The sequence below is a fragment of the Thermobia domestica genome, chromosome 2 (genome assembly GCF_964235325.1).
Source record: "Thermobia domestica chromosome 2, izTheDome1.hap1.1, whole genome shotgun sequence".
Taxonomy (NCBI): Eukaryota; Metazoa; Arthropoda; class Insecta; order Zygentoma; family Lepismatidae; genus Thermobia; species Thermobia domestica.
Genome location: NC_137455.1, coordinates 264,437,686 through 264,454,529, shown reverse-complemented (window position 1 = coordinate 264,454,529; position 16,844 = coordinate 264,437,686). Strand labels below are relative to the sequence as shown.

General features: G+C 32.8%; 1 protein-coding gene across 1 annotated transcript in view; it reads left to right on the top strand.

The window, feature by feature from the left end:
• The first annotated feature begins 929 nt into the window (after nucleotides 1-929).
• LOC145678466 (beta-hexosaminidase subunit beta-like) overlaps nucleotides 930-16,844 on the top strand; it is a 50,730-nt gene continuing 34,815 nt past the window's right edge. Inside the window, exons 1-2 of the mRNA XM_081748632.1 lie at nucleotides 930-1,113; nucleotides 6,151-6,358. Of these exons, the coding sequence (XP_081604758.1) occupies nucleotides 931-1,113; nucleotides 6,151-6,358 (391 nt within the window). The 5' untranslated portion in view covers nucleotide 930. The remainder of the gene's footprint in view (nucleotides 1,114-6,150; nucleotides 6,359-16,844) is intronic.

Genomic DNA, 16,844 nt, shown 5'->3' with positions numbered 1-16,844 from the left:
CCTGAGACAAAGATGGCAGTAAGAGGATTTCATACTCATACAAGGGGAAAAAGCACTTGCTTATAATTTTGTGGACTATGGACCGTTCGCGCGAAAATAAACTTGCAGGGGGTTTGTTCAAACACTTCTCGCGCAGCTTTCACACTCTTTTTGCTGACGAAATATCATCCCGTTGATGGAATGTAAAGCACATTCGGAATACTTGGAGAAGCTTATGTACACAGAACGAAAATGAAAGAAAAAAAATATTCACAAAAATATAGATATATTTTCGACAAAGCTTCCTTGTAACTAACTTAATTATTATTTTTTTATTTTTTTAATAGCTTTTTTTCTTCAGGAAGTGAAATGCAAATTTGACTTGAGAAACTTAGAATTTATAATAGACCGCTTTCGTTTTAATTTCTATTTTCGTGTTGGTCAATACAAGGAAAAGTAATTTATTTTATTGCTATCCTTGCACATAAATGAAAGAGTGACATTCGCAAGTGCTATGCAAAAATGAATCTATTTTAAACAGATTAAATTATCTGTTATGAAAAGTATTTATAAATACTGAATAATTTCAACTGCACTCAAGAACTTTAAGCTTCAGTACAATTTTGTTGTTTATCCAAGAGCCTTAACACATGTTATTCAAGATAAAAGTCTGTTACGAACTATCACGTAGCAACAACACTGAAAAAATTCAATGTCAAGTTTATCATCAGTGGTTTAGGTACACCATTTCGTTAACAAATATAAACAATTTGACCAATCTCCTTAAAATAATAATAATAATAATATTTTCACATATCATTCGTGCACAATAGAAATTATACTTGATATCTTTTTATCATTAAAAATTGAATAGAAGAACAAAGGTTACTGATATCATTCTGCCATTTAGTCCCTGCAAAATAGCATTGTCCTTCTTCAGTCCGGACAACAATGGCTTTCGTTCCACATACTGTGCTCACCGCTTGCTGTCTAGCGTTGTTTCTCAGCTGCAGTTTTGGCCAGAGATTCGGAGCTGCAGTTGCTTTAACAAACGGTGAACCATGGCCGAAACCACAGCAAAGGGAAACATACGATGGATACCTCATAGTTAGACCTTCAACTTTTCAATTTACGGTATGTATGTAATGGACATTTCCACTAAGTTTTCATTGCGCTATAAAATGTTTTAGAGCTGGCTGATAGCGGAAAATACTTCATTTCGCTTATAAACTTATTCTAACTATAGTAGAACCACTCTCTTCCGTCCTCGGCTGGTCTGCCACACCGGTTGATCCTGCTTGAACCGAACTTCTTCCATCTCGTCGGTGACTCACAAGGCCCATTGTAATTTACTGCCATAGATATATTTTTATTTATTTACTGTTACCGCTTGTACGCTTTAGTGCTCCTTCATCTCTTGTATCGTTTCTTTCGTTGTGCGTGTTTTCTGTACAATACTTTGCAGTTTTAGCCCTTACTCTTCCTTGGTTTAGTGCTGAAAATCCGTATTCTTTTGTATTTTCTGATAATCCGACCTTTCTTGCGCTCCGATCATACCCTCAATCCCAAAGGTGATGGATTAGAGGGGTTCTATTGTAGTTGAAATTTGCAATTGAATTTCGGTCTGTTACTTGTGCGCTTAAAACAAGCGCCATGTTTGTATGTCATTTGTCAGCTTACGGGAATCTGTCAGCACCGCTCAATTGAAAAGTGGCTTAGAGAAAGATACGATACATGTTTTTCAAGTGTGTACGACATCGCTAATAAAACAAAATAAATAAATAAATAATAGAATTTAAGCCTTCTTTAAAAGTAAACTATTTATATATTTGTTTATTATCAATTATTTGAATATACTGTACTTGAGTATCAAAGAACAATTTGCAAGTTTATACAACAAAGTACTTAATACATATTATTGAAGTGTTAGTCAATGCATTAAGTTTACTAAATCATTTATATATGTAACTAGTGTTCCCTTCTTTAGCAATGCACCACAATCAGTGCCTATAAATATACGTACTCATCTAAGTTTTGCAGTGTTTTAAAATCCGTTCTCCGGAAAGCGGCATATTGTATATACAAATATGCGGAATCCTCTTGCTTAATGCAGAAATCAGTACGGAGCATACGTTATTCGTATGCTACGTAGACACTGCCCTTAGATGTTACATCATGTCGTTGCAGGATGTCTGATATCTAACATACATATATGTATGTTACCTTCGTCAGCTATACGTTATATATATCCATTTGTATGTGAGATCCTGACCGCCTATATTATTTCATACGGAAAGTACATACAGATGGAACATTTATACAGAAAGTATTATAAAACATGCTTTTTCAGTTATACGTTTGCGCTATGTTAAGTCCAAAAACTACAGGATTTACAAATGTAACATACTATTTTACATACGCCACATACAAGTTTTTCTCAGTGTGATCGATTAAAGTTCAACTTTCCTTTTAAGAGCCGAGGCTATATGAGACGAAACTACTTTTTAAAATGCTCCTTGGGCTTTTATCTCAAAATTTGTACCACTACTGGGGATAGAACCCAGGACACATGTGGTACAGAAGGCACGCGAGTCAGCTGCTTGATCAGAAAGGTCACTTTTCTGTGTATAAAATGTTACTGATTTTTTTATTTGTTGTTTATGGTACTTTATGTGTGTTTTCAAACTACAAGAAGTAAATAAAGCTATCTTCAGATATTGAAGATAAAATCTATCTGACTAATATTTACACTTGTTTCTAATGTTGCCACACTATTTGTTATAATAGAAATACTTCTGCTTGTTGGAACCATGTTAAAGTGATGTGAATAAATCTCATTAACAAAGAATCCTAAAGATAAACTGAATTCAGGTTTACTACTGGGGATATATTTCAATATTTTGAAAACTTGCGCACTTTAAAATCGTTACTTCTATCCACTTGAATATCTATAGAATAACATCCATGATTATTTCTTTACTTTTAATCAGTATTGAACTAATGTGTAAGATATTTTAATTGTTCCATTAAATTTTGTTTTACCCATCTGAGTCAAGTATTAATAACGTTGATCAAATTCTTCAACGTCTTTCAAATAACTCGTTCATCTTAGAAAGTACAATCTTATCCTGAACGGCTTATCACACCAAGCAAACAAATAAAGTTTGAAAAGTGAGGTGGTCAAATACTATACATACACCAGGACTAACTATTTTTCCTGCTAATTTGGATTTGATTTGAGTTTAGCGTCTCGTTTAGCAGTGAAGCTACATGGAACGTGAATCTTCACTTTAACGTAGTATCCTAACCACATGAATCCCTGCCGATAATACTTTTCCTACTAATGGGTCGACAGTTTGATTACATTTTCCCTTGATTTTGTAAATTTAATAGTGAGTTAAGCTTTAAAGCGCATATCCTTGATATCTGTAGATAATTAGAGTAATTTTGTACTATAAAGATTCATAATTTTAAGAATAATACATTAAATTTTGAGATCACAATATAAGAACTATAGAAGCAAAAGCAGGAATCATTGTCAGATACATATTTAGTAGACCTTTTAATCTAGAGTTGACTGGTCAATTTCCTTTTTGAAGTACTTGTATTAAGTTCTAAATAGGGTATTCTATAGCATCTGTTATATTGCAGTACGAATTTTGAGAATGTTAAAGATTTTGTACAGTTTGTCTAGTCCAGATTGTGGAATATATTTTGGAAGTAGTTACAAGTATTGGAGCTTCCTTATTACCATCATAATATGTGCGTATAGATTATAATATAATAATCTTCTGATCAGATTCGAATTTATGACTAGGCCCAGGGCTAGGGGCTCAGCGCTCTTAGGAGTGGTCGTTGGGCGAAAACTTAGTAAGGAAACAAATAAAGGAAAACTTAAATAATAATAGTAAAAACGTGATTAAAGTAAGAATAAATGCCCTCTAAGTGATAATTCGTTTAACGGGTTCGTTTGCTTCCATCATTTTGAGTCCATTAAGGATCAAATTTGGGTCCTTTACTCTTCCTTATTATGATAAATGATCTACCCAAAATGTTTCAATATAGTTCATGCTTGATATTTGCAGATGATACCAAATTTTACAGAGAAATCCGCACGGAAAGTGATTGTATTAAATTACAAACAGATGTTAATAGGCTTAATGAGTGGTGTAGCAGAAATAAATTTCAGTTGAATATTTCAAAATGTTATGTAATGACTTTTACTCTTAATAAAGCACGCACAATATTTGAATATACTATTGGAAATCAGACGTTAGAAAGAAAGGAAATTATAAGAGATTTAGGTGTTTGGTTTGATATTAATTTGAAATTTAAACATCATATAAATATAATAACTAACCAAGCTTTTAAAATGCTGGGTTTTATTAAGAGGTCAAGTCGTTATTTTAAAAATCAGGGGACTATTTTATCGTTGTATGTTCGATCGAAACTAGAATATGCATATATTGTTTGGGATCCATTTTATCAGTGTAGGAAACAGCAAATAGAAAAAGTTCAAAATAAGTTATTGAGATATACTGCGTATAAAATATATGGTATTCAAACTCGTTATATTCCTTATGATGAACTTTTAAAAAAAATCAAATTATTATCACTTGAAAATAGGAGATTTGTACAGCGAGTACTATATCTTAAAAAATTAATCGATAACAAGGAAGATAATGCATTCTTATTAAACAGATTACCTTTTTATTGTCCTCGGCAAAATCTGAGAGGTAGACAGGTTTTTTATATGCCTGAAAACAGAATAAATGTAAACAGGAATTCACCACTGTGTAAATTATGTGATGCAGGTAACAAAATTGGGATGGATTTATGGGATTGGATTTATTTCAGTATGAATTTAAGACCTTTAAGCGAAAGTGTTTTCAGTTACTAAATGATAAATTGTAAAATATTTTTGTACAACATATGAAAAGAGAAAAAAAGATTTATAGTACTATTTCGTGTTACCAATGTTAGTTTCATATTTGGAGTTGGGTTGCATATCCTTCGATAATGATGTATAAACTTTGTACTTTGTAATTGCCTTTGGGTGTAAAGTACAAATAAATAAATTATTATTATTATTATCATTGGTAGTTGAAGTTGAATAGAACTTAAACGTTGTACTTGCAGTAAACAGTTGCGTAGATGTGGGTGAGCGCGTAACGTTGTAGTGCTACTTCTGTGTGTGCACCTAGCAACATCCCATTACTATATCAAAATTCATTATAATTTATACAGAAATGTCGAAACAAAGGTATATATTAAATAAGTTTTTTTTCTTTAAATTGCTGTTAAAATTTTGTACATCAGGTGTGGGGCGGCTAACATTTTTCGACCTAAGTGCGGCTAAACTTAAATCCGGTCCTAGTTGTGATCAAGACATAGCAATAGCTTTTCTGTGCAGAAATAATTTCAGAAAATTTCCCCCCGGGGGACTTTCAACGCACAGGAGGTCAAAGTAGTATTGCGTAAATACTCGTAGCTTGATAATCAGATATGTCCTGACTGAGGTACTTTATATAAAGTACTTCACTCTTTTCTTGGCAAGAAGACTTGTGTTGCTCAGAAAAAATACTGCATGCACTTTCCGTGTCAAATAGTTGTAAAATAAGACAATCTCAAATTTTGGTTACATGTTTTATTTAGATAAGAGTGTGACGTAATGTATCTCATATGATACATTGCAAAGAATATGTAGTTACAAAGTAACCAAAATATTCAAAAACATTATGTACCCTAAAGGACACATTGTCAAGAGAAGGGTTAAAATCAGTCTACATACAAGATATTATGGTATATTGCATCGGCAGATACATAATCACCCATACTTTGATAAATTATGAATGAACTTAAGGAAATTTTAATATGAGTCAAATTACATAAGTGCAAAAAAGACACCATGAGAAAAATAAATATTACTTTTCTTAATTTTTTGTTATAGATTATTAAGTACGTCTCTTATAGTTATTCTGGTTTAAAAGGTTAAACAATTTTATTGTTAGAATAGAAAGATTTTGTAGGGGAGGAGCTGTGAAGAATTATAAAAATGCGAAAGTTGTTGAAATACTGTACATTAAATATAATAATAGTAATACAGGTGACACATGAAAATCAGGTCAATTTGTGATCAAATAATTATATTTCTTGAAATTTATTGCCTAGGTATCAGAAAATACGTGTGATCTACTGGATTCAGCAGTGAGACGTTATACACTACTGATAGGTGAAGCCACTAAAAATTATCCAATCAATAAAAATGCATATAAATCATGGGAAAATGATAAAGCATTCAATGGCTATTTGGATTCTTTGGATATTCAACTCACGTCACCGTGTGAAGACCTTCCATCACCTGATATGGATGAAAGTTGTGAGTACATTAATTTCCTATATCTACTACTACTATTATTATTATTATTATTATTATTATTATTATTATTATTATTATTATTATTATTATTATTATTATTATTATTATTATTATACTTCCAAACGTTGTTAAGCATAAGTGTCGGAAGTCTTATAGAACGACTGTCTGTCCCTCTGTCTGTCTGCCTGTCTGTTTAACCAGAGGTATCAGAGCAAAAACAGAAAAAGATATCGAAAAAAGATTGTTTCAATCGATTTAGCGTCCCGGGAATAAGTTCCATCTTTTCTGTTAATCTTCTATTCATCCGAAATTTGCAGAACTTAATTTCAGGTTTCAGTGCTTAATGCCATAGAATAAAAACAGTAACAGATAGCCACTCGCATTTCTTTTTTCAATAGATTCTCCCCTCATCACCATCTGAAACCAGAATTTGTTAAATTTACTAGGACTTCTGGTTTGAAAATTGATTTCCATGGAGCAGAAACGGATTAAAAAATCGGAAATGTTTTCTTGTAATTGATTCAGTTTCTCAAGAATAGGTTCTATCTCCTCTGTTAATCCTCTACTTAAACTGGAAGAGGTAAAAGTGTGCCATTTTCTGTTTCAGTGTTTATCACCATAAAACAAAGACAGTAATACATGACATGATTGATTATTTCCATTCAATCCTATCGTCTCAACAAAACAGCATCACTATTCGCAGCATTTTACGGAAACCGGAAGTACTAGAAATTTACTAGTACTTCCGGTTTCAATATTAATTTCCATAGAGCAATAACGGTAAGAGATATCAAGAAGCGGTTTTACGCATTTCTTCAAGAATACATTTTATCTCCCCCGTTAACCCTCTATCAGTGTTGAAAATTTTCCAGAAAATTTTCCGGAAAATTTTCCGATTCATAAAAACATCCTCCGCTTATTCCTACATCATTGTTTATCCTTGATGTGAGGTGGAAAAGTTTCATCTATATTTTCCCGGAAAATTTTCCGTTCTAAACAAATATCAGTGATTAAGTAATAATTCCTCTGTAATCAAAAAATTGATTGAATTCAGGTATAGAAATGTTAAAAAGTGAAAGATCGTTTAAAGAATCTGAAAATTTTCATGGTTCAGACAATTTTCAATACTATGTAGGAACAAGTGAAACAATTTTTCATGAATCGAAAAATTGTCTGTTCTGTATGTAAAAATTGAAAAACTTTTTATTAGTCGGAAAACTTTCATCATTTTGAAGCTAAAAGTAAAACAACTTTTTGTGAATCGGAAAATTTTCATTGCGATGTAGAAACAAGTGGAAAAACTTTTCATAAGCCGGACAGTTCTGGGTATTATGTACAGTGATGTTAGGTGGAAAATTTTCCAGTATATATAACTGCACATTGAGCTATAAAATTCAGTTCCTGTAGAGGAAACTTAGACAGCAACAAATTATAATTTTCCAGTTAGCTTTCGGGAACCGGAAAATTTTCTAACATTTCAAGTTGGGAAGTAAAAATTTACATAATCTCTCTCTCTCTCTCTCTCTCTCTCTCTCTCTCTCTCTCTCTATATATATATATATATATATATATATATATATATATATATATATTATATGTATATATCTGTGTAAAGTGTATGTATCTGTGTGTGTGTGTAAAGTGCAGGAACATACATCGAGTTCGTAGAGAACAAATTTCTCATTCGAATATTTGAAATGTAACAAGAAATCGAAAAGAAACCTTTGTAAATTTGTCAATTATTTCAAAAACAGAAAATTCCACTATTTCTTCACATATAGGCGTGCCTATGTAATGAAATAACTACATAAAAGTTCCTTATGAAGATTATTTTTGTAACAGAAAATAAGAAAGAAATGATTTTATTCTGTTTAACACTCGTAAATATTAATTTCAATACTGGAATTTTGTATAATCAAATACTTATAACAGATATTTGTATTGTAAAACTACCATTATTATGTATAAAAATGTATTAGAAATAATAACGATTCGATAGAACAAGTACATATATATACATATAAAAGAAATATGTTTCTTATTTTGTAAATTAAAATGAAATCACTTGTTGCTTTTAGAACGCAGCGATAATAGTGCAGCTGTTTACGTTGCTTTTATCATTTTATTGAAAGAACAACTACACAAATCAGCTTCCTTATTAGTTATATTTCACTTTCTCTTCTGAATGAATATATGAATAAATAAATGTTTATTTCTAGAAAATGGTCAGTATTTGTTTTCATGAGCTACTTAAATTCGAATTTTGTGTAGTCAAAACTTTACAGTAGGTACTTTATATTATCTCTACTTATTTATAAATGTTGCAGTATGTAAATCTAGAAAAGTAGTAAAGCTATGAGAAAACTTCGTCTTACGCGTATTAAACTAACGAAATATAATTTTGTGAGATCAAAGGTGGATTCTGAGGGAAGAACACACTGAAGTTTTTGAAATATTTTTGAAGAAATGAAGAATCGTTAGATTTTCATTTCATGAAACTTTTCAAGACAATATTTATTACCAATAAATTTTACGACTAAACAATGATGTAGGAATAAGCGGAGTATGTTTCTGTGAATCGGAAAATATTAATCACTTTTAATAAATTTAAATTTTAAATAATAGAATGGGATATTTGTACTCTACAAACTCGATGTATGTTCTCTGCACTTTACACACACACACACACTTGTAAAGAGAGAGAGTTGAATTGAGTTGATTTTGAATTTAACGTCCCTTTCAGCAGCAAGGCTACACGAGGCGGGACCAACTAATTAATGTCGAATCCAAAGTACATGAGCTCCCTCTGGGAATCGAAGCCAGGTCTCCCATGACAAAGGCGCGTATGCTAACCGCTTAGCAACGAAGGAGCTCGCAGAGAGAAAGAGAGAGAGAGAAAAACACTATGTAAATTTTAACTTCCCAACTTGAAATATTAGAAAATTTTCTGATTCCCGAAAGCTAATTGGAAAATTATAATTTGTTGCTAACTAACTTTCCTCTGCAGAAATTTAATTTTGTAGCTCAATGTGTAGTTAAATATAGTGGAAAATTTTCCACCTAACGTCACTATACATAATATCCAAAACTGTCCGGCTTGTGAAAAGTTTTTTCTACTTGTTTCTACATCGCAATCAAAATTTTCCGATCCATGAAAATTCCCTTCCCTTGTTTCTACAGAGCAATAAAGCTTTTCGATTCACAAAAGTTGTTTCACTTTTTGTTTGAAAATGATGAAAATTTTCCAACTCATAAAAAGTTCTTGAATTTTTTCCATAGAAGACAGACAATTTCTTGATTCTTGAAAAATTGTTTCACTTGTTCCTACATAGTACTGAAGATTGTCTGAGCCATGAAAATTTTCAGATTTTTTAAACAATCTTTCACTTTTTAACATTTCTATACATGAATTCAATCAATTTTATGATTACTGAGGAATTGTTAGTTGATCAATGATATTTTTTTAGAACGGAAAATTTTCCGAAACGAGATAGCGGAAAATTTTCCACCTCACATCACTAGCCTCTATTGAAACCGGGAGTGGTAGAATTCTACCATTCCGTTACAACGTTGATCGCCATAGAACAAAAACGTTAATAATTAACGACAAGTGGTTTTTAGTAATTGATTCAGTGTCTCATGAGAACTATCATCACCACCCATTACACTCTATCGAAATTGAATGTAGTTGACATGTATTTGTACTTCCCGTTTCAATACTTATTTCTATAGAGCAAAAACGACCAGAGATATCGAGAAGCAGTTTTATGACACAGATTCAGCGTCCCAAGAATGAGTTTTACTTTGACGTTTACGCATCTGTTTAAATCGGAAGTGGTGAAAAATCTACAATTTTTCGGTTGCAACACTGATCGCCTAATGAATAAAACGAAAATAGACATCGATAAGCAGTTTTTGATATGGATTCAGTCCACAAGAATATGTTTAATTCTGATTTGATTAATCTATTGCAACCGGAAATGAAAGTCTGAAAATAGCATTTAGCGTTTCATTATTAATCTCTATAGTACAAAAACAGTAAGAGATAGTGAGTATTGGGTTTTTCATATGATGGAGCGTCGAAGGAACAGGTTCCTTCTTTGAACTTATTTTGATTATTCGATTTTGACACTTTTCAAGTTTACCGTAGTTTCACACTTTGAATTGAAACTCACTCAAGGTCGTCTATTATTATTATTATTATTATTATTATTATTATTATTATTATTATTATTATTATTATTATTATTATTATTATTATTATTATTATTATTATTGTGTTAGGTAATTTTCTTATAATCATGTATGACAGAAACTGTCACATACTAAAACCAATAAAGGAATTCAGGTGTCGACAATTTCCAAACGATTAGCTTCTGGCACATTCTCTGGAAGATGACGTATTGTCATGCTGATGACCAATAAATACAAAATCATTGAAGGCAAATATCCTTGCTAGGTGATTTTGTCATAGCTCAAGCAGATAATGTGGTGGGGTGCTGACTGCCACGGGTGCTGACTGCCACAGCCAATTAATGGTGCTGATTGCCACGACTTGAGCTGATTGCCAATATCAAGGTGCTGACTGCCACGATGGCGTGCTGACTGCCACGAGCCTGAGAGAAAGTTGCTAGACGTAACATTACCGGACGCCAAGAAGCATGAAAGAAACTAGATGATCCTTAGGATCGTGTTGTTCAGACCAACACCTAACAAATTTAAACAGGTCTCTGTATGTACACTCATGTCCAAAATTATTGTCACATGATTATAAATATGTTGTTCTAGTAATATAATTTGATAACGAATTCGCCCGGTATTTCTTATAATGTTAGTATGTGTATAATCGGCAAAGACAAGTATGTGGTAAATTTCATGTCAAAAGAGCAGTAAATAAGAACAATAAAACGAAAATAAAATTTTCGTGTCATTTAGTTACATTTTATTTTACTCATTATGATTTTCGTATTTATAATTCTTTTCATATGAAATTTATCATAAATATAAATTTCCTGATTATACACATAATATGAATATTAAAAGTACTCTGCAAAATTATCAAATTATATTCTTACAAGAAGACAGGTATAGATATGCGACAATAATTTTGGATATGAGTGTACTTTCAGTTTTGTCAGAGAGCGGTGCGTACAAAATTGGTACGATTTATGTATTCTCACTTGAACCCCACTCCCTATGTCAGCATGAACTGTGTACAGCTGTGCAAATTGTTTCGAGCAGCTCTTGAAAGTTCCATCAAAAAAGCACTGCTGGCTGTACCTCACAAGGGAAGTTCAGGAGAAAGCACTCGCCTGCAGAGAAACTAAGCATGCCATTTGAAGTCCCAATTCATACTGATTATAACAAGCTAATAAAATTCATGTACGGTTGAGAACGGTTCGAGATATTCAACTTGGAAGTTTATATGAGATAATGAGGATATACGCATTTATACGCGTTAAGTACAACATAACTAGTAACGAATATTGACATATGAATTGAAAGCTATCGGAAGTAACAGAAAAAAAGTGTTTCTCAATAACTAACGGGTTTGTTAGATACAATTAGTTATTACATTGTTCACAATAATCATAGGTTAGAGATGAAAATTGATCACTGTTGTTCTTCTGTTTTATGAAAAAATGACGCAGGCAAAATACTCCCTTGCACCATGAACATTTTATTTGTGCAATTGTGTTGCATCCGTCAAGAGAACAGTTCACAGAACCAAAGCAAAAAGCAAATTCGACAATGATTCAAAAGTTATAGGCCTATAATTTGTTCGTAACCTGCCTTGCAGAACGCAAACTGAAACAATCCAATGTATCGCGGTGATCGGAAGTGATTCGTATGGACACGAACTTTATTTGATTGTTTCGTTGGTATATTATAACGTCCAGATGAAGAAGATTCATACTATGTACAAATCTCCTGCCATAATCTTTGATTGATCGGAATCAAAACACATCAAATGGTTGCACAAATCGTGTGGAATTCTTTGGTATCTTCTCAACCATTAGGTCTTTGCCATCCGTCATGCAACTTGTAATGGACAAATTGTCTGTGAATGGACCCCAGTGATCAAGCAATAGCAAGTTCAATCCATCAGGCTTCGCCATGAGTGAGAATACTTAACGCATTGAAACGTGCATCCACTCATTTTCTCATATAAATTTTCAAGCTGAATATCTCGAACAGTTCTCAACGTACAGAAGTATTATTACCTGTTGTAATCAGCATGAATTGGTCCTTCAAATGACATGCTTATTTCTCTGCAGGCGAGTGCTTCTCCCAAACTTCCCTTGTCAGCTAGCTTCAGACCATCATATCCATTAAATAATACAATAAAATAATTAATATAAACTATGAAATGTGCAAATTGCACATAAACAGAAAAGATAATCCCTTTATAAACATCCAAGTGTATGTCGTTCCACTTAGTGAGCAACTTTGTAACTTATAGGATGCCATATAGATTTGCTGTGATAACTACTAAATTAATTAATAATCATAAATTTAGTATGAGGGATTAATTCCTCTCCAAATACAGTTTCTCCCAGGCTCGTGGCAGTCAGCACGCCGTCGTGGCAGTCAGCACCTTCATATTTGCAATCAGCGACAGTCGTGGCAGTCAGCACCAATAATTGGCTGTGGCAGTCAGCACCCGTGGCAGTCAGCACCTATCCGATAATGTGACAGTTAATGTCGAAATGAAAGACTTTCAGATCGATAGATAACTTCAGAGGATGCTGATTAAACTAGTCACAATCAAGGACGAAAGAGGACAACTTGCAAAGAAAAGGAGAGGAGAACTTTATGTGACAGGGAGACACCTGCTAACATGTGATTTATTGCTTTTCAGTTTACAATAAAGTATTTCCTATTACAGTAATTAGTGAAAAGCTTGATTACGGTACATTTACTTTGTAAAGAATGCAAGGTAACAGCAATGGCGAATCGTGTGACATATGACGTACTGAACGTAAAGAGACCAACATCCTCCTCGTGACGACACCAACATTGACTGCTAGTCTGCAACTGCAAGTAGACCTATAATCCAAACGATGAATAGAATTTTAAATTGAGAAGGAACCACAGAATCTGTTTCGCAACATTAATTGCTATTTTAAATTGAAATTTAGTTTAATGGTTGGCCCTCTCGGTACTACGAGTTTTATCAGGGCGCAATATTTCCAGTCCCCATTGGCGGCTAGAAATTTATAGTTCAGTGCAGTTGGATTTTGACCCGAAATTTTATAATAACAAGCTGAAAATTGGTAGAAATGTTCAGATTGTTATTCTGAACAACACACTTAAAGTCCCAAAAACTCACTTGGGAAAACCAAGATATGACGTCATCAAGATGGCCGACGACATAATTTATCCCTTAAATTTTAAAAGGTCGTATCTTCTCGATATTTCAAGGTAGAAACTTCGTTCTTGCTTCATTCCACTCAGAATAGATTCGAAATCATTATTTATAACGATTTCTTGTCAACAACTATTGTTGTCTTTAAATATGGCGCCTTAAAATAAAAGGAATCTGTATTTTCAATTTGTATTTCAATCTTTAACTGTGAATAACTTTGAAACGGAATTATATACGGGAAAATGTTTTGAAGTAATCGTTATTCGCTGTTTCAAGATCTTTTCAACGAGCCTAAAACCATTGTTCTATTTCTAAAATTAACGCAACTGATCAGTTTTATGTTGAGCTACAGTGATCGCATACCACAATTTACTAATACGCTATATTAGTTGATCAGTAGTGAGCGCTACAGCTCAAATTATTATCAACATTTGGTGACATACAATCTAATTAATAGAGGTTATATTATTTACGAATAGAAAAAGATAACAAATTAGGAAAAAAATAAAATCTGTAACAAGATTACAAACGCTATTAGGCCAGGAAATCTGAAGGGAGATTTAATTACTTTCCGAAGTAGAGAGTTTCCGTTTGTATACTTAAAGAAAAGAAAATATGACGTTTACTAAATATTTTCACTTGGATTATCTTGTATGTCGCATGTTTGTTTGGTATGCTCTGTTTAAGTATTTAATGGAACTTAGCAGTGTTTTTTCATACAAGAAGTGTTTTTATGTGTGACACGTTCATGGCAAAGCAAGAAATTAGCATTGATCGCTGTTTTGGAAGAACTTGCTCCTTCCGAGAACATATTACCATCAGATCCCGTATACACAACCGACGGAGATTTTCTATTGCATCGTGTGCCGTGGATGCACGAGACCAACTTCCGTCATATATGTCTCCAGTATGTTAAATATATTCAGGAACAGGAACACTATGGAGGCAGAGTTAATGTCGTTTTTGATGGTTACTCAGGTCCAAGCACGAAAGATGAAGAGCACGAGAGCCGAAGATGTAAAGAATCAGCAACGGAGACAATAATCGACGATTTCAAACCATCGATTGCATTCCAAGAAATATTTTTGGCAACCTCTCCAACAAAAGAAGATTTATAGAACTTTTTACAGAGCATCTTCAATCAGCAGGTATTAAGGTACTTCAAGCTTCTGCCGACGCAGACTTCTTGGCGGTTTCAACATCAGTTACCTTAGCAAGAACAGGAGTATCTTCAGTTCTTGTATTAGAAGACACTGATTTGTTAGTTCTTTTGGCTGCAGATGCTGAGGTAGATTTCAAAGTTTGGATGCTAATACCAGGAAGAAGAGACAATCCTCACAAAGTTTACAGCAATAGTAAACTTCAATCTGGCCTCGGAGAAGTTCTTTCTAATATTCTTTTCCTCCATGTCGCAACTGGGTGTGATACAACTTCTACGCCGTTTAGGAGAAGAAAAAAGAGAGCTTTTAGGATAATTCGAGAAAACTCTCTTTTAAAAAAACGTGTAAGTATATGTAACAAATCAGACGCGACTCACGAAGAAATTGCGAATGCTGGCGAATCCTTTCTTCTAGATTTATAGGCTTTGATATAAATGGTAACCTGGACAAATCAAGGTACTGTGGCAATACATGAGAACTGTGGCAATACAGTCTGTTAAGTCAGCATTTTAAGTATCTGCACTTCCACCAACATCAGCTGCAGCAAAGCAACATTTCTACCGACTTTATCACCAGGTTCAACAGTGGAATGGCATGAATTTATCACCAACGGATTGGAGATAGATGTTAATAGATGGTCGTTACAAACCTATTCCAAGCGAAATGCTCTTGCATTTGAAAATATCTTGCACATAATATCTCGTACTGTTAGCCTGGTTGCGAACGAAATTGCGAATGTCGAAGAAGTGGCTTAAATTGTCCGACAATATGTGGTTATTGTGTTGGTTAAGGCTGTGAAAACCGTTCACACATTATAGATGAGGACGATGATACGGAAGAGCTTGAACTTTAAGCAGTGACATGAGCAGTTCCACGCTCATTAAGTATTCTTCTGTCTAACAATTATTGTTTGTTATGTGATAATTTTCATGGCTGAAGATTAATTTGCGTCATTTTATAATCATAAACATCTTGTTTCACAAGACAATCATATATAGGTCTTGTCTTGTCTTGATATATATATATATATATATATATATATATATATATATATATATATATATATATATATATCTTGTTTTATTAAGATATAACCTATACATCAGAAGACATCGTAGCAGTTCTGCTAGTATTTTGCATAAAACATCTCCAGAAAGAATTGAACCGAAAATATAATCTATTCTTTGAATATTTATTTTAAAAATGAGTTGTTTCAAAAGAAAACAATTAGTTGAATCATTAAATAGAGAAATATTTTTCAGTATTGAAAAATTAAGGTTCAGAAAAATTATAACGGACATCTGCTTCTTAAGAACATATGTTTCACACTTATTTATGGTAGAAATATATTAGAAGTCATCCAGAATATTACAACTATTATTTGCAATACAAATTTCGTTTACTTCCGTTCACAACTTCATAAGAGATTTTGATGCGCTAATTTTTGAAGATAGTCGGTTACTGCGAGTTCTACATTAAATTGGCTAGCTCTGTTATTTTTAGAGGTAAAACAATGACTTTGGGCTCGTTGGAAAGATTTTGAAACAGCGAATAACTATTACTTCAAAACGTTTTCCCGTATATAATTTCGTTTCAAAGTTATTCACAATTAAAGATTGAAATATAAATTGAAAATACACATTCCTTTCACTTGAAGACGCCATTATTAAAGACGACGATAGTGTATGACAAAAAGTCGATATAAGCAAATTTTTGAATCTATTCTGAGTGAAATGAAGCAAGAACGAAGTTTCTACCTTGAAATTTTGAGAAGACACGGTTTTAAAATTTAAGGGATAAATTCTGTCGTCGGCCATCTTGATGACTTTATATCTTGGTTTCCCCAAGTTGGATTGTTTGGGACTTTGAATGTGTTTGTTCAGAACAACAATGTGAACATTACCAATTTTCAGATTGTTATAAAATTCCGGGTTTGGACCATTTTTTTTGTCTAACT